Genomic DNA, 19,150 nt, shown 5'->3' with positions numbered 1-19,150 from the left:
CTACAGGCTCAGGGACCACCCGCATCACCGTCACTACTACTCTTTTCAGCTACCGCTGCATGTGACAAATGCTCAATAAACTGTTAGTAATTTAAATTGAACTTAAGTCAATTCTATTTGGAAGAAACCCTTGAACTCTTTAAACACATAATCTTTTCATCTCATTAAATTGGCTTAAATTGTTTTACATTATTTGTTTAGAAATAAATGGATACATTACATACCACCTCTGACTACCTTGCAAGATAAGAAAATGCCTTATCAAATGTCAAATAGGATGAGAATGCGTCAACTTCTTAGGAGGTATGTTATGCCAGAAAATTTGAAAGGGAAAAAATAGCATAATGATACCCTAATCCCTTTTTTTATTATCTTCGCCCCAATCCTAGAGCTCCATAAATTCTGTTTAAACTTTGCTTGTGCATGGCATAAATATTCCCAAGCACTTGAACTTGAAAATTCTAGATTATGTTTCCTTCCTGTCCCTCAGCCTCACCATGCTAACATATCAAATTCTGTTTCCTTCAACTTTAGAATGTCTCATTTGATTCCTAACTAGTCTTTTGTCCTTTCCTCCTCATCTACATCACAATCAAAGTCACCCTTCTGAAACACAGAAACTGCAGGATGACCCAACAAATGTAGAATAAGGCCAGACTCCTTAATCTGGAATTCAAAGTCCAATACAGTATGGACCCAACATAACTTCTCTCCCAATACCTCTCCACTTGTCTTCCCCTCTCACAGCCTTGCTGATTTAGTGCCATTCCTCGAGCATGCCCTAAAATTGCCTGCTGCTCTTCTGCTCAAGTTCTCCCCTCTGTCTAGAATATACCTCCTCCTTCCCCATATTGACCAACTGAAGATTTATGCTTCCTTCAGATTCACATCGAACATTTCCATATTTGATTTTCCCAGTCAGGACTTAGCTCCTCTACCCTTGTATTGCCATAGTCCCTTTTTTATAGACCTTATCACAGTCTGTTATGTATTACAGTCAAGAATTCATCTCTCTTTCCACCCCAAATAGATTGTGAGTCCTCAAAGGATAAAAAGCATTTATTTGTGTTTGTGTCTGCCCCTTTTCCCTAATAACTAGGAGCAGACACAAAAATCAATGTCCGTTGCTGAATTGAAACAGTAGAGAAGACTCCTGAAATGTATCTTAAGCAAAACAAAGATGTTATTGTCAATTATCCCCCTGTTACCTTTCCTGGTCTTACCTGGAAAAACAAGAGAACATTTAAAAGAAACTGGAAACAGAAAATCCAAGTACATGGCAGTCTGAAAGCAAGTATGGACAGTTCCTTGGTGAATAAATGAAGACAAGGTAAAAGTATTATTTCATTTGCTGACATATTGTTTATTTCTTTGGGAGTGTGGTGTCATGCTGGCCCATTTTAACAGTGAAACGAAAACAAAGTATTTTGGATGTTTTATTTTCCATGCCGTGGAAGACCTCCCTGAATCTTCATTTTTGGTCCTCATTGCTAAGAAGAGCTACTGAAAAGGTCATAATACTACAGTTCAGAAGACAGGAACAGAGCAGGGCCAGCCCGTGGCTCACTTGTGAGAGTGTGGTGCTGATAACACCAAGGCCACGGGTTCAGATCTCTATATAGGGATGGCCGGTTCACTCACTGGCTGAGCATGGTGCTGACAACGCCAAGTCAAGGGTTAAGATCCCCTTACCAGTCATCTTTAAAATAAAAAAAAGAAGAAGAAGACAGGAACAGAGCTAAGTAAGAGAGAAAATGCCTCCTCTTGAAACAGATGTAGCGCCAGAAATAGAAGCTATAGAAAAGTTTAGGAATTGTATAACAAGGGAGTTAAACAAACTATCCACAGTGTTAGAGAAGGAATGGGCAGAAAGCTTGAAAAGTATCAGGGAGTTGAGAGAGTTGATAGAAAGAAGGTACAAGCTGGATTGTCTACAAAATCAAATTACTGAAGTAAATGCAAAACAAGAGAAAGTCTCACAGAATGGGAAGAAAAGGGGAAAGAAAATCAAGATAAGAAAAAAGGATGGCTGGCCCTGTGGCTCACTTGGGAGAGTGCAGTGCTGATAACACCAAGGCCATGGGTTCGGATCTATAAAAAATAAAAGAAAAGAAAAAGAAAAAAGGAGAAAAAGAGAGACCTAGAGGTCTGGTCCAGGTGATACAATGTACACATAATAAGAATACCCAAAACAGAGGACAAAGCAAATGGAGCAGAAACAGAAATTAAGGAACTAACTGAAAAAAATTTTCCAGAGTTGAAGAACAAACTAGATCTACAAATGGAAAAAGTGCACAGGGTACCTTTAAAATTTGAGGAAAAGCAGGCAACCCCTAGACATATTCTGCTGATGTTTTTAAATTTCAAGGATAAAGAGAAAATTCTACAAGTATCCATACAGAAAATGAAAGTTACCTATAAGGGAGCAAAAGTCAGGCTGACCTCATATTTTTCTCTTGCAACTCTAAATGACAGAAGACAATGGAACAATATCTACAGAGTTTAAAGGGAAAATAATTTTGAGCCAAGAATCACATACCCTGCCAAGTTATCACTTCTGTACGAGGGCAACTGGAAGACATTCTCAAATATGCAGAGGTTAAGAAAGTATGTCAACCAAGAAACTTCCCTGAAAAGTTTGCTAAATGATTTATTGCAGCAAACAAAGAACATGAGCTGAAGTAACTCAAGAGCAGGAAGGCAATCGTATGAAAGAATTAATGTTTTTCAGTTAGCCTGGAGTTGCAAACTTGACATGAGACATACACTATCCAGATTCCGAGAAACCAGAGAAGACATTAATAAAGCTATACTGATTCCACCGGGAGGCTCATCAAAATCCAGCAGAACCCTAAGATAACATCAAGGATGGGAACAGAAACCAGACAAAGCCTCGGCAAGAGCTTGCACCTAACAACTTGCTCGGAGCCCCCCACAGCTCACATCCCCCTCCCTCCTGCTTTTCACTTCCCACATTACAATCCCTCAACCCCCTCTTAAAAACCCCTCAGTGAATCTGAGAATTTGCGATGCTTTTAGTATGGCAATTCTCCATCAGGTTTACTGGAGAGATGAGTTTGCCTAACACCTCTCCTCGGGTCACTGGCATTCCTGAATGAATGATGACTTCCTATTCCACCAAAAAAAAGAAAAAGAAAAAAGAAAACAAGAGCATGAAAAGAATCAAAATTCATAAATATAAAAATATATTAATATGGATATAAGAATCACACTGTGCCATGCAAAAAGGCCATAATATCAGGAGGGATATATATCATACAATATTAGATAAAGGCAATATAGGATCTTCAATAATTTGTTAAGCTCAAAGCAGCTAAGTCACCAAAAATTGCCAACTGGACATTTGAAAAATATCAGTTTAAGTGGAATCCAGAAGTCAGTGACAGGTTTGACAATTCTGTTACGTGGCACTTAAGCTTATTTGTCATATTGTTGTTGTTAGAACAGATGAGATCTTAAGATCATATGAAGTTCATCCAGAAAATATAACTACTCTTAGGGTTATATGTATATGAATGCTAAGTTCATCAAGAACTAATCTTAAGGGATACCAAGTGATTGTGTGGTACAGAGCTGTTAGCAGGAACTCATCTAGCTTCAACGTAAAGAAAGTATGAGTCAAAACCATGAAACCAGTTCAAACTTGAAACAATGCAAATAAACATGAGGCTACACCTGTGCTTACTTCTGTTAGCTGTGTAAAACCTGGACCCCTTCATTTCAACGGCATTCTTCCTGGGATCTATTCCCACCTCCTTTTCTACAACCCCTTCTTTCTTCCTTCTTTATTCCATGTACTTTCAGATCACTTTAAGATAACTTCCATTCACCTAAAGGAACTAATTAAACTAAGTCATGCTAAATATAAAGGATTGATAGGTCATTTAACTTCCAAGGGTATTTGGCCATCAATTACAGATGATCAGTGAAAGGTAGCTTTACTTCAGTGACCTGGAGTTTTAGTGGGCTAAAGCAACTACCTGATAAACTTTCAGGATATCTACCCATTTCAGAAAGAAATCATTATGGAAAGGAAAGAGTACACCTTTTAGAGTCTGTGAACAGAATCTTGATTCTTCCATCAACTAGATATGTGTCCTTGAGCAAATTAACTATCCTTTATGAACCCTGGCTGTTTTGTATGTAAAATAAGGATAATAAGACTTACTTCAAAGGGACTTGCTGTGGATTGATTGAATTGTGTCCCCCAAAGTCCATGTATTAGAAGCTTAATTCCCACTGTAACTTTTGAGGGTAGAAAATCCTATTATGGTAATTAAAAGATGGAGTCTTAAAGAGGTAAATAGATTGTAGGACTATGCTTAGTGAATGGATTAATAATGGTGGTCATGGGCGTGGTTCTGTGTACTTTAATAGCAGAGCACATGAGAGTCTCTCTCTCTCTGCTCAGCCATTTTCTGCCATGTGAGACTCCTTGCTGTAAAGTCACCACCAAGAAGACCCTCACCAGATGTGTTCCCTGGACTTTGGACTTTCCAGCCTCTGAAATTGTAAACAATAAATTTCATTTTCTACAAAGTACCCAGTTCTGTATGTTCTGTTATAAGCAATAGAAACCAATAGAAACAGACTAACACTGGGATGTTGACAGCACTGGATGAAATAACTAAGGTAAAGCTTCTGAAGCATGATAGACACTTAATAAACGATTGCTAAAATCATCACCCTCATTATCATTATCCAGGATTTAAAGAAGGGTTTGTCTTAAGAGATGAATAGGAGATCATAAAAGAGTGTGTATACAGGAAATATTTTGTGATGAAGAGGCCACCATCCCCTCCAGAGGATGGAGTAAAATACTGGAGGGTGAATAACCAATGAATTAGACACATGGAAAGCACATCAGTGTTGCTTTGCCCCCCATGGATTTGTCACCCCTCTTCCCCTGGGTGACAGAGCCGCAAAGGATTACTCAAAGCCCATCTCTTCTGAACAGTAAGAAGCCCCAAAGTGGTTAATTTCCCCGAACCCTCAAGAGAGAGGCATTTCTTTCATTTGGGAAATTAACTCTGAATTGGGGTTCTCTTCCTGCCTTTATTCTCCAGCCCAGGAAGTTACAGGAAGAGACATAGGTGAGGTTAAAGTTTTAAAAGTTTAACAACAGAAGCTGGTAACATTCAGTAAAAACAATTCAGATGACATTCCATTAAGGCAATTAAGTGGTCCACCAACAAAAGCTTGATCTTAGCAAACATTCCTTCTCACATCAATTTCCCAGTATCTTTACATATCAATCAGTAACCTGTCTGTCTTTGAGCCAGCAGCCTTGCTGTGTTACAACTCTTTATCTTACAACAGAGACTCAATAGCCTGGGGAAAAATTCCTGGTTTTTGTAAGGTCAATATTTGAAACTGCAAGGCTATGGAAAACCAGGCCCTGTGAAGTACATTTGCTTTATAGTATACTCCACATATCACCAACACCAACAGAAACACAGACAGAGAGACTCTGCATTTCCACATTCACAGAGCACTAGGAGGACCAACTGATGCTGCTTCTGGGGGCAATGACCCAACTATAACAAACTTCCAGTTCCTGGAATTTTTTAATTTCCACAAGGACTGGCCTTGATTGTCTGAGGAACTTGGAGATGTAGTTAAGCATTTTCTATTGTTTATGCTCATATTTGTCCCTCAGGAAAACCCTTCATGTTTAAGGTATTGTTAATGTATCTTTATAAAAATGTGTACTAACCTTAGAGGACCATGATGGCCCTGAGAAAGGGTTTGCTTATTTGAAGATGTTCTCCAAGGAACATAAAGGCAAAGAGTGTGAGGGGGGGGAAAGACCTTGATGTTCCCTAGCTGCCCTTTGATCTGGGCACAGGTGTCACATGTCTCAGTTAAAACTGGACCTCATGCTTGTGATTCTAGAGAGCCGCAAGTACAACTACAAGGTACAAGAGCAGCCCAAGATGAAAAGAAGGGATGAGCAACACATCATCTGCCTCAGCATTGGAGATAGGGCCCTCAGCCACTTTTTGAGCCTTGTACAATAGGTTTGGGTGATTTTTTAATTCTGGGGTTTTAACCCCACTTATCTATTAACACTGCAGTTTTCCAATTTTGCTGCATTTAGAATCCCCTGGGAACCTTTTTATTTCAATACTAGTGCTCAGGCTCCACTACCAAAAATTCTGATTTAATTGATCTAAGATGGTAACTGGGCATAAGAATTTTATAATGTGATTCTAATGTGGATTGAAAACAGTTGCCCAAGGGGATCAGACAGTCCTCAGAGCAATCTCACTTTCCAACTCAGGACCTGGTTAGCAAGCAGAAAAGCACAGCTAGTTTGCAAGTCAGTCCACAGCCTCGGAAGATCAGGTCCTAAAACCTAGGTTGCAATTCCCAGGGTACAGTGTCTAGACCATGAAGTGTGAATCTTTTTTCTTCCAGCTCTGCCTACTGATTAGTCATAGAATGGACACAGGCCTCCCTTGATCAGTACTGTTATTCAAAGTATGTGCCTACCTAGGAAAAGATGTTCTGAAATTCTTCTTAATTCCCTCTTAAGTTCATAGGGAAATACAACAGAAAAGACGAGGCGACCCTGGGGCATCAGAAGGATATAATTTAATTATTAGATGTTACACATGCTTCTTCAAGACACCTCCATTTCCACATTCAGTGACAAAGTGATTTCAAGTCAACTCCCAGCTGAGAGGATAACTGGGGAATGGCTGGGACAAAACTGGAAGGTGAGTGCAGAAACTCAAAAAATTGGTCCAGGAGAACAGTATGCTAGAGAAAAGCTCATATATGACAAATGGATGGACATAGGTCAGTTGAAAAGTATAGTGTATACAAAATCCAATAATGAATAGTGAGTACACATCTGGTAGTCACTGCAGAGGCAGGGTCAACATACATTTAAAGGTTTAGAAAATATGTTGAGTCAAATATTTGTTTTTTTGTTTTTTGTTTTTTGTTTTTTTTATTTTATTTTTTTTTAATTTTATTTTGTCGACATACAATGTGGTTGATTATTGTGGCCCATTACCAAAACCTCCCTCCTTCTTCCCTCTCCTCCCTCCCACCCAACAATGTCATTGAGAAAATTATATTAAATGAAACAAGTCAGGCACAGAAAGAGAAATACCACATGTTCTCACTTATTGGTGGGAGCTAAAAATAAATGAATTCACACACACACACACACAAAAAAAAAAAAAACGGGGGGAGGGAGAAGAAGACATAACAACTACAGTTCCTTGAAGTTGATACGACAAGCAAACAGAGTCAAATATTTGAATTGATGGGTTTCAGGCATGAGACCCAGTTAGAGTGATGCATGAGGCTGTCAACTGAGATTCAGAAAGACAGCAAATAAGAAAATTATGTGCTTGCACTTGCTCAAAAGCCACACAGAATACTGCCTGACAGAACATTTCATCAGAGATGTGTTTTATCCTCATATTCTCTCTAGAATTGAAATTCCTCTTCTTTAGGAAAAAAGACAGGGTTTCTAAAGAACACTGGTGGAGTCCTACTTGGAGTTTTAATCCACCCCATAAACTGGTACCTCAGGAAGCCCGAGAGTCTCAAAAATCAGAGTTTCACTCCAACATTGTGGAAGATAATTGGATTACCTGTACTCCAAGTTCTTTTCAGTCCTGAGAACCTACATTTCTTTTATTCTGTGAGATTTTATCTGGACACCCTGTGGAGCCTGAACGTCAACCTAGAAGTATCTGACTCCCAAGTCCAAACACAGCTACTGCTGTTTGAACATGACAACTGAGCTGGTTCCCATTTTGACCCACAGTAGCTGTAAAAACCATGGCTCCTACTTCTCTGTTAATGGTTTGCTCCAACCTTCTTCCAGGTGGAAGTGGGATAAATTGCTGGGTCAAATAGAGGAGACATCCTACAGAAAGCATCAAAGAGTGGCGAAAATCTCTGTAGTAGAAAAACATGGTTTAGAAACTTAAGGCTTTAGGATAGAATAGATATGGAAACAAGCTCAGAACAAACCTATAAAAGTCCTTATGTATACTCTTCATAGTTGCTTAATTAAATACAAAGAAAGCATACTAAATAAAGAGAATATCAGTAACTAACATGTCTTCAAATTTAAGATATTTGATATTGTAAGTTCATTTCCATTTACTATTCACTCTTTGCTAGAAGTTCTTTAGATTCTATCTCCCTCATAGTTTCAATGAAGCAATTGAATTTTTTATATTTCTACTAACAACAGACATATTGAAGTTGATTTGTTTTAGTGTTAGATCCTTCATTCATATGTTCAGTATCTTTCTGATTTTATGTAGAGTCCCAGATACATTTGAGTAATTTGAAAGATTGCAATTCTTTTTTTTATTTTAATGTATCAACATACAATATAGTTGATTTTCATATCCCCTTACCAATTCCTACTTTTTCCCCTCCCTTTTTCCCCTCCCCCCATTAAACATCATATCTGTTCACTTGTCTTAACAAAATCAAGGAACTGTTGTGATTGTTGTGGAAAGATTGCAACTCTTTGGATAACCTGACTTGCAGTCTTGTAAGCATCCCATGTCTTAAGCCCTTACTCAGCTCATGAGTAATTTGTATTTTAAAATTTATAACAAGCACATGACATTGGCACTGTTTGCATACAAGTACATGTCAGCTCTCTTCCTTTTAAAGACAATGACGTCTGGTTCTGAAGGTCAGCTTTATTTTCCCTGCACTTTCAAAGGCATGTTTGCTAAAAAATCTACTTTTTCTCTGTCTTCACTAGAACATAAGCAATAGGAATGTGGGGATCTTTTATCCACTGATGCACCCCAGCAACTGAAAGAGTGTCTAGCACATATTAGGCGCTCCATATAATATTCATTGAGTGAAAACTATCCACTTTACCGTCCTTTCCTAGTACTCTCCACCAAGTCCCTCTTATTCTGTCTATCCCAAAAAGAGTGATTCAAAATTATCTAATGGAAGAACTTAACATCTAAAGCTAAGGAAAAAATATATAGAAATAAATATATATACTAAGATGTAGAGAAAGAGGAATTCACATATGAGGAAGAAATTCTGCATTTTCCTCTATGAACAGAATATACAGGCTGTAATGTTTAACAAACTTCAAAAATTTTGAGATAGTACACAAGAATTACAATTTAGAAAAAGAAAATATTTAAACTGGATGTTATATTTTACCGTTCTTCATATTCATCATTCGGTGCTTTCACGAGAATTCCCTACTGACCACCTCCTTCCTCACCCACCACCACCTCATTGCCTGACTTCCCTTTTCTGTTCCACAGAAAAGAATTTTCCTTAATCTTCTCTTCACCCCCTAAGTCCACAGCCCCCAAACTGTCCAACATGCTGGATAAATCTACCAAAATGATAAATAATATCAAAATAATCCCTCAGAGAAGTACAAAAATGAGGACATATTTGACAGAATTAAATGAAATCTTAATATCTCAAGCTGAGGAGTTTGCTTCACAAATTTCAGAGTCTCCCAAGGATAAATGAATAAGTATATAACTTGCATAAACAAAAGCACTCGCCAAGGGATCTTTCCCTTGAATAAAGAGTTTCCTCCAAAAGCAGATTCTATCTTCTACCCTTAGAGCCATAGAATATTAGTGGTACAAATAAGCAGGAGGAAGAGGGAAGGAGGAGAAATAGACAGAAAAAAGAAATAGAGCGAGAGAGCAGTTGGCCTCTCCTAACAATCAACGGTTCAGAAAATAATGCGATTCAGAGTCCTACGCTACGTTACTCTGAGCAAATTTAAAATTAGAGGTGTCAGTGAGCACACACTCGGGAAATACTAGAACTTCTCAAGCCCATCCATACCCCACTGGTTGCCTTTTGAATTTGGGGACAGCTGAAGAGGCCTCACGATCACTGTGTCTCTCACCGCACAGAGGTAAGAGGCAGAGTCTTGCGTCTGGAGCTCCTTCAGAATGAGGTAACTGTACCTATCAGACTGACTAAGGAATGAAGAAAACCGACCTCTCCTCTCCAAACCATCCAGAACACTGTAAGACAGAAATATGGGTGCTCCACCATCGTGTTGCTGGTACCAGGACAGCCCATTGAACCCGGATGTCTGGTACGTGCAGTTGACCTGGACAGAGGCTCCTTCCATAGCCATCAACTCAGTGGGTTGCTCCATGCTTTGTCCTGCAGAGCCTATGAGAAGACACGTGACTGTTACCAGGGCAGCCCTCCTGGGAGCCACAACACTATCAAAAATAATAGTTCCTGTGTGATCACAAAAGAACTGCCATTGATGGGGAACTTCCTTAGATAGGAAAAAATGGTGGTGGTAGTAGCTGCAGCAATAGCAACAGGAGGACAGTTAGCAACTCATGAGGAAAATACGTATCAGGAAAGACTCTTTCATTACAAGCGTCAGAAGCTGCACTCATTTAGCTGGAAGAAAATCAGTTTGAAAACTCCCAGCCGCGTTTGCTATTAAGATGAGACTTACCTCCCATCTTCAGGGAAACATAAAGAAGAAAAAATCCCCACATCTGCTGCAGGACATCACAGGCCAGGCACTGCATTCCAGTTCTCCAGCCACTAGAGTCTGCAGAAGGTAAACCCTCCGTGAGAGTGAGGGAGGGACGCTCAATCTGGATGCAAAACCCGGAAGAAACACATGGGGAGGAGCTCCTTTCTTGACGGGTAACTTTAAGCTTCCACTGGAGCAGCTATGGGTTCCCTCACATGAGAGTCTTCACAAATCCACAGGTTTCAGTCCAAGTGATTCTGGTGAATATTGAAAAGAAATCTTCAGTTGTGCATAAAAATTAGAAAAGACACTAAGAAGAATAACAGAAGACAAAGGCAGAACTGGTCAATTCAGTTATACTGAGAGTTTTCTTTCTCATGACACAATGTAATGGAGTCTGGGAGTGATTAGAAGTGGAGTATGTGTGTGCATATATTGAATATTGTGTTTGTGTGTCACATGTATTTTGAGGGCTAGAAAGACAAAGGAATTTGCCTACCACTTCAGTTTGCTTGCAACGGCTAATATAGAAACAATCTTCAAAAGATTCTAAAGCAAGTTGCAGAGTGATGAGTATTAAATTGTTATTGTAAATATAAAATATATGTATAAACTTTAAAAAGTACAGGAATACATATAGCAAACTACTAATATTGGTTATGTTAGGAGTTGCAGTGGAAGAATGGAGCGAGGGAATTTTTTCTTGTACATCTCTGTATTGTTTAATGTTAAAATTAATGTTTCCTTATGTAATTTAACAGAAACTAAAAGCAAATGAAACTGAAAGGAAAGAAGAGAGACACGAGAGGAAAAAAGAGATGGGAAGAAGGAAGGGAAGAAGAAATGAGGAAAAAAGAAAAGTTCAATAATAATTTAAACTATTTATCAAGATGTCTCAGAAAGAAATTTTTTGCTATCTCTGATAAATATGTTTCATACCTGTTCGGCTCTCATTAATACTACTTAATATCAAAGGCAACTGCAATAAAAAAGATGAACAATAACTAGTGCTAGTGAGGATGTGGAGAAACTGGAACCCTCAGACATTGCTGGTGGGAATGTGAAATGGTGCAGCCACTTGGAAAACAGTTTGGCAGTTCCTCAAAAAGTTAAACATAAATTTACCATATGACCCAGCAATTCTGCTCCTAGGGATATACCCAAAAGAAATAAAAATATATGTTCACACAAAAACTAGTATATGAATGCTCTTGGCAGCATTATTCACACTAGCCAAAAAGTGTAAACAATTCAAATGTCCATCAGCTGATAAGTGGATAAACAAAACATGGTATATCCATAAAATACAATATTTTCAGCCATGAAAAGAAATGAAGTACTGATCCATGCTGTAACTTGCATGAGCCTTGAAAACATTATGCCAAGTGAAAAAGCCAGACACAAAAGGCCACGTATTGTATGATTCCATTTATATGAAATGTCCAAAATAGGCAAATCCATAGAAATAGAAAGCAGCTTAAGTAGGTCAAGGGTTCGGATCCCTACACTGGCCAGCCACCCCCCAAAAAAAGAAAATAGCTTAAGTACTAGGTACCAGGAGTTGGCGTCAGGAGGAAAAATGGGGAAAGAAGGAGTGACTGCTAAGGAGCATAAGATTTCTTTTTAGAATGATGAACATGCTCAGGAATTAGATAGTGATCGATACACAACCTTATAAGTATACTAAGAACCCCTGAATTGTATACTTTAAAACAGTGGACAGTATGTGAATTAATCTCAATAAAGCTAATACTTTTAAGATTTATTTAAATCAATGTTGATAGATATAAGAGTTTTTAAGTATACTTGAAGTCAATGTATTATGTTTACAAAAAAAAAAATAAGGCTTTTTATTAAGCCATGCCATGAGCACAGTTCTTCTTCTGGAACTTGCTGTCTGACTGAGATTTTTATTCTTTGCACTCCTTTTTGTCACAGAGTCAAAATCATCTTCCCTCATGGAAAGCCTGTGGAATCAAGAGTGTTAAAACTATTGCTGGGTCCAGAGGAATGGAAATCATCAAGTCGAAGGTATACCTTTTCCCCAATGTTCATCGCAGCACTCTTTACAATAGGCAAGAGTTGGAACCAGCCCAAATGTCCATCATCAGATGAGTGGATACGGAAAATGTGGTACATCTACACAATGGAATACTACTCAGCTATAAAAACCAATGAAATACTGCCATTTGCATCAACATGGATGGACCTTGAGAGAATTATATTAAGTGAAACAAGTCAGGCACAGAAAGAGAAATACCACATGTTCCCACTTATTGGTGGGAGCTAAAAATTAATATATAAATTCACACACACACACACACAAAAAAAAAAAAAAAAAAAACCGGGGGGGCAGGGGAAGAAGATATAACAACCACAATTACTTGAAGTTGATACGACAAGCAAACAGAGGGGACATTGGTGGGGGGTAGTGGGGGAGGAAGGAGGGAGGGAGGTTTTGGTGATGGGCAACAATAATCAGCCACAATGTATATCGACAAAATAAAATTTAAAAATAAAAGAAAAGAAAAGAAAAAGAAAAAGAAAAGAAAAAAAAACAAACAACAACAACAACAAAAAAACACAAAAAATTCTTCCTTGCTGTATGTGGATAAATGTGTATAGTTTTTTATTTAAAAAAAACCTTACTAATAGGCAAAAAAATTAGCTCATCTTGATTTTATTGTTTTATTACTAGTGATGAGCATTTTCATATATTTGTTATTTGTTTGTTATTCCCTCTATTAAAGGATGAAAGGGTGTTCATGTCCTTTTCCATTTAATATTTGGGTCCTCTTATCAATTGGTATGAGTAAATGGGAATTTTAATCTTCTGCCTGTCCTGTCAGTTTGTTGTTTGTTTTTAATCTGGTTGATTTGACATGAAAAGGTTTTTTTAAACTTCAATATGATTCAGATCTATTAGCCTTTTTTGTTATTTTTACAATGCTTTTTAGCTATGAAAGACCCCAATCATCCAGAAACTTAAAAATACTCATTCACTTATGTTTTCCTGTTTGATTTTTAAAACATTTAATTCCTTAATGTATCTAGAATTTATTGTTACCTGAGTGCAATCACTGATTTTCCCCAAAATGGCAAATCTATTGTTTAGAACCATTAATTTAATACATGCATAAAATTTGCATATTTAGTGTTACATTTGCCTTAAGTCAAAACATAAAAATGTTTTATTGAAAATATTGTCTAATAAATGATCAACCACTGCAAAAGTATTAAAGTCCTTTGTAGCTAATTTTTAAAGCACATCTATTTGCAGATTAAGATATAATAATGTATGGTATATTTAAAAATAACTAAGAGTAAATTTTAAATGTCTCACCATAAAAATGATAGGTAAGTTAGGTTATAGATATATCAATTAGCTTGATTTAATAATTCTACATTGTACATATATACCAAAACATCACATTGTACCCCATGAATGTATACAATTATGATCTGTCAATCAAACATAATAAAAAATTAATTTAAAAAAGTAAAAAAAAACAGAAAAAAAAAAAGAAACTACTGCTGGGTCCATGTTGACTCAGTCCTCAGGCTCTCCTTGATTTTCATAAGTACTAGCAAAACTCCTTTTGTATGCTAAATTCAGTCTCTCAATCAACAGCAGACCTTTGTGCAGTGGTAGATGAATAGCAAATGGGGGGAAGGGGTGCTGCCTGCCTCCTGGCCTTACCCAACTTTATCCAAACAGCACTGTTTATGCATTTTGCCCTTGTGTAGTAGAAAGTGGGAAACAATTTTTTAGTGTCAGTGATAAGAAATTAAAATGAACTGCATGCAACTAGGATAAGTATGGAAACATGCTGAAAACAGAAAAAAAAAAATCAAAGGCAGTTTGTATCTCTGGTAAACCTCTGAAATTATTATTTTCTATTTATTACCACACATAGTAGGATGTAGCACCTGATTATAATAAATATGATACTGCCATCTCGTAATACCCCATATCATTGCCATTTTAGACACACATCCATTTCCACATACAGCCCCAAATGATAAATATTTTCTTTCCCTACCAAAAACATAGAAATATAAAATCAAACATAGCTTAAAAACCATCTAGTTCTTTTCAGTTGTCTCATTTTACAACTGACTATGTAAAACTAGATTAGCAGAAAAATTCCTTTTGAGGCTGTCTTCCTATATCTGAAAGTAAGTTTCTTCCCAAATATTGCTCAAAATACGATTAACCATTGTTAAATAAATAAATAAAGCCCTGCTACATTCATCCAGGCCTATGTTGAATCGAATGGTCCAGTTAAGAAGTAGCTTGATCACAAATATACCCCTGCAATTCGGAGCATCCACCCTGGTGGCTCCCAATTTGGAGCTCATATTTGAAACACTGTGTGCTTTCTCTGCCCACAGACATCCAAGGCATCTCTCTCCTCACTGGCACTGACCAAGTCTTCATACTGAGACTTGGGCATTTCTAGTTTGCTGCATCTTCAGATAAAAATGTTCCTCCCACCCCTAGGAAGAATTAACGGGTGCTCATCACTGAACACACATCCAAGGGACGGGGCTCACTGAAACAGTGGTAAGGGATAACAAGAGATCTGGGCAGGATAGCAACATTGTCCACCATGGTCTATCTCTCTTCCAATCTACTCTTTTTTATTTTAATTTATGTATTTTTTCATTGTACCTGTTTATAGGTGCATTTTGTTGTTCTGATACGTGCATGTATTGTATAATGATCCAATCCGAATATTAGCATATCTATCACCTAAGCATTTATCATTTCAGTGTGGTTATAGCATTCAAGTTCCTCTTAGAAAAGAGGCCAGAAGGCTATCTTGAGATATACAGTACAGTGTTATTAGCTGTTGTCACCCTAGAGCACCAGAATTTATTCTAACTGAAACTTCTTTTTTTTTTTTTTTTTTGCAGCTGGCCAGTAGAGGGATCCAAGCCATTGGCCTAATTGCAACTTTATAACTTTGTATAGGTCTACCAACCTTTCACTGTCCCCTGCTCCCCTTGCCCAGCCTCTGGTAACCACTATTCTACTCTCTATTTCTTTTTTCTTTTTTTTTTTTTAACTTATTTTTCTTCATTGACCCATCATAATTGCATATATTTATACAGTACAATATGATATTTGTGTACATTCACACTGTGTGCAGTAATCATATCAGGGTGCTTAGTATATCCATCACCTCAAATATTTGTCAATTCTTTGGGTTGAAAACATTCAACATCCTCTCAACTAGCTACTCAAAGTTACACAGTATTTTGTTGTTGACTATAGTCTCTCTATTTTGCTGCAGAACACTAGATCTTATTTTTCCTCTCTCTCTGCAATTTTGTATCCATTGACCATCTCTCCCCTTCCTTCCTCCCCCCTCCCCTTGCTAGTCTCTAGTAAACACTATTCTACTTTCTACTTCCATGAGATCAACTTTCTTCACTTCCAGATATGAGTGAGAACAAGCAGTATTTCTCTTTCTCTGTCTGAAATTATGTTATTTCACTTAACATAATTTTTTCCAAGCTCATCCAGGTTGCTGCAAATGGCAGAAATTCATTCTTTTTTATGGCTGAGTAGTTTCCACTGTGTATATATACCACAGTTTCTTTATCCAGTCATCTGTTGAAGGACATTTATGTTGGTTCCAACTCTTGGCTATTGTGAACAGAGCCATGATAAACAGGGAGTGCAGGTGTCTCTTCAACTTGTTGATTTCCATTCCTTTGAATATATTCCCAGTACTGGGGTTGCTGGATTGCATGACGGGTCTATCTATAGTTGTTTGAGAAACCTCCATACTATTTTCCGTAATGGCTGTATTAATGAGCATTCCCCTTTCTCCACATCCTTGCCAGTATTTGTTATTTTCTGTCTTTTTGATAATAGCCAGTCTAACTAGGGTAAGATATGTCTCAGTGTGGTTTTGATTTGCATTTCCCTGATGCTTAGTGATGTTGAGCATTTTTTCATATGCCTATTGGCCATTTGTATGTCCTCCCTTGAGAAATGTCTATTCAGCTCCTTTGCCCGTTTTTAATTGGGTTACCAATCTACTCTTTACAGATGCCTGAGTGATCAACCTACAATTTCAACCTGTGACATTCTCCTACTTAAAGCCTTCAATGGCTCCCCAGACACTACAAAGTAAGGACATATTATTTATTCCATTGTATAAGACCCCAACTGTGTCTCACTTTAATTCCACTCACAGCCCATGCTGCAGATTTTCTGAATTGCTTGTCTTTCGCCACTCATGCCAGGCTGCTTCAGGTCTCCTTGCCTTTGCTCAAAATTTCCTCTGCTGAAGTGTCCCTCCGTGTCTACTCATCTTTCAAGGAGCAGCACAAGGATTAGCCACTTTGTGAAAGTTTCCTAGCCTCTGCCTCTAACTCCACTAAAACCATCAGAAAGCATAACTACACTCTTCTTTTTGGTCCCAGTCTAACCTGTAGTTGATGCATTCTTCCCACCATAATATAAGCTTCTTGAGAAGGAGGTATGACTAACCAATTTTTGTTTCCCTAAATAAAATATCTGTGTGCATTTATAGCCACTGATGATTTTGAAAACAGAGGTTTTATTGAAGTGGAGGAGGAGAAATCTCAGTGCACTAAATTTAAGAGGTAAAGTCAACTTTTCCACAACTGTGAGGCCAGGATCTCCTGGCCCAGTTCTCCCAAAACTGATGTCAGTCATACTAGAATGGGAAATGAGAATAAATCCTGGATGAGTGTTTGCTTCAGCAGCACATGCTGAAATTGGAACAATACAGAGAAGATCATGACCTCTGCACAAGGACGACGCAAATTTGTGAAGTGATCCATAAAATATATAAATAAATAGATAGATGGATACATAAATAAATAATAAGTATTGGGTGAGAAAGAGGGGAAAGACTATTACTATTGTCTGAGCCTGGATTCAGAGTGGGGAGAAAGTAATTTTCTAGGAACAATGTGGAGCTGAGAGAAGAGACCCTCCAAACTCAGCCCTTTTGGAAAAGCGTTACATTTACAGAAGTTGAACCAAACAGCCAGATCACTGAAGACCTGTGACAATAGTAGTCCAAGCTGTGGTGGCTTTGGGAAAAGAGTATGGCCGTAGTAGTGAGAGGAGAAAGACTTCCTGCCCTACACCTGTACAGTAAGAGGTAGTGACTACGTGGAGGGAACTTGCCCATGGTACTGAGGCAGAGATGGCAAAAAAAAATCTTTTGGACTACAAGCGACTCCATGTGGCCAAAGAACACAAGACTTCTCTACTGAAAATAAGTTTCCAGATTTTCTCTTCTAGAGAATGCAATTAACACTGACCTCTGGGAATTGGATAAGCCCCCGGGTTCTTGAATATACCACAGGAGTGGGGTAGTGGCAGTAATAAGAACATGTTCACAGTAGCTGCATAGAGATTCCTGAAATTTAACTCAAATGTTGAACTGTTTTATACCACAAGGAGAGGTTGAGACATATCGGTTCTTTATATTCCTCCCAGCTACATGAGGAAACACAGCCTTACATCTCTCCATCCTTCTTTCTACCTTTGTAAAAGGTAATATTTTTACATATCTTGATGTGATATGTCTGTGAACAGGACCTTATCCACAGCCACTTAAAGCTGGGAAGGGAGGGAGAGGAGTGTGCTGCAAGGAAGGAAGATTAGGATAGCGATGTTACAGTAAAAATAAACAAAAAAAGAAACAATTATTATTCAGCTTTTGGTGGCAAAATGGGTTTTTAGTTCTGCGGCAAGACAACTGGCTTGGAAGTCAGGACTTGTCCCAAAATTGTCTAAATTACTTTATCTCCCACTGTAACACATCAAGCCAGGCTTGGCAGATGTGATCACAGAATTTATATAGTGAAGGCTCCAAAGAATATTAAGTGAAAGCAGAAAACCCTTGCCCCTGCAAATGTGAGAGTATTGTGAAGAAAAGAGGGGAACAGAGGTAGGCCAAGGACGTTGGATGCCAGGGTTCATGTTTCCTCAACTTGAAGTCAAATTTCAAGACAAATGAGAGCCTTACAGAGTGTGAGAAAACCAAAGGTCACCAGAGACCATAGCATGTTTCAGTGTGTGTGGCAGGAAGAGGCTACAAATTTTTAGGATAACTCTGGCTGTCAGCTCATAACACAAGGGGACATAAATATACAAATCTGGTTTTCTAGTGCCTGGAAATAAGAAAATCAGAGGTGCCTGTATGTTTTGCCAGGAAAGACAGAGAAGTATGGGGAATGATAGTACAACAGTATAAGGCTGGAGTCAAGCAAAGTCACCCCAGCATGTAGTGACTTCTAGACCAGAAGCCAAGAACAGGAACTATGGATTCTAGCCAGTGGTATGCTGATAAATGTTTAAATATTGGTTCTCAGGAAAAAAAAAAAAAAAAAAAAAAACCTGATTTATAATGTTTGCCAATTTCCATGGCATAAATTCTCCCACCACATTCAGTTTCAAGCTCCAACACGACATCACTGCACATGGAGCTAGTAAGCAATATTATAATACACTATTATATAGTGGTGTCTACCAAAAAGATATAATATGAGGGTACTTCAAAAAGTTTGTGGAAAATTAGAGTTAAAAGATAATGCTAATCTTTCCATGAACTTTTTCAAGTACCCTCGTAGATGTGAATAGAT

The 19,150-nt window shown here is 37.9% G+C and overlaps 1 pseudogene and 1 gene segment (V, D, J or C); one reads left to right on the top strand and one right to left on the bottom strand.

Annotated features, from left to right (window-relative positions):
* Positions 1-9,820: 9,820 nt before the first annotated feature.
* Positions 9,821-14,967, bottom strand: LOC134372668 (T cell receptor alpha variable 1-1-like). The segment is given in 3 exon segments: positions 9,821-10,185; positions 10,487-10,631; positions 14,908-14,967. Coding segments are annotated over 3 exon segments (570 nt in total).
* A 2,276-nt stretch (positions 14,968-17,243) lies between these two features.
* On the top strand, positions 17,244-17,344 carry LOC134374208 (U6 spliceosomal RNA; annotated as a pseudogene).
* Positions 17,345-19,150: the final 1,806 nt, after the last annotated feature.

The sequence above is a fragment of the Cynocephalus volans genome, chromosome 3 (genome assembly GCF_027409185.1).
Source record: "Cynocephalus volans isolate mCynVol1 chromosome 3, mCynVol1.pri, whole genome shotgun sequence".
Taxonomy (NCBI): Eukaryota; Metazoa; Chordata; class Mammalia; order Dermoptera; family Cynocephalidae; genus Cynocephalus; species Cynocephalus volans.
This window is presented reverse-complemented; position numbering and strand designations above follow the sequence as displayed.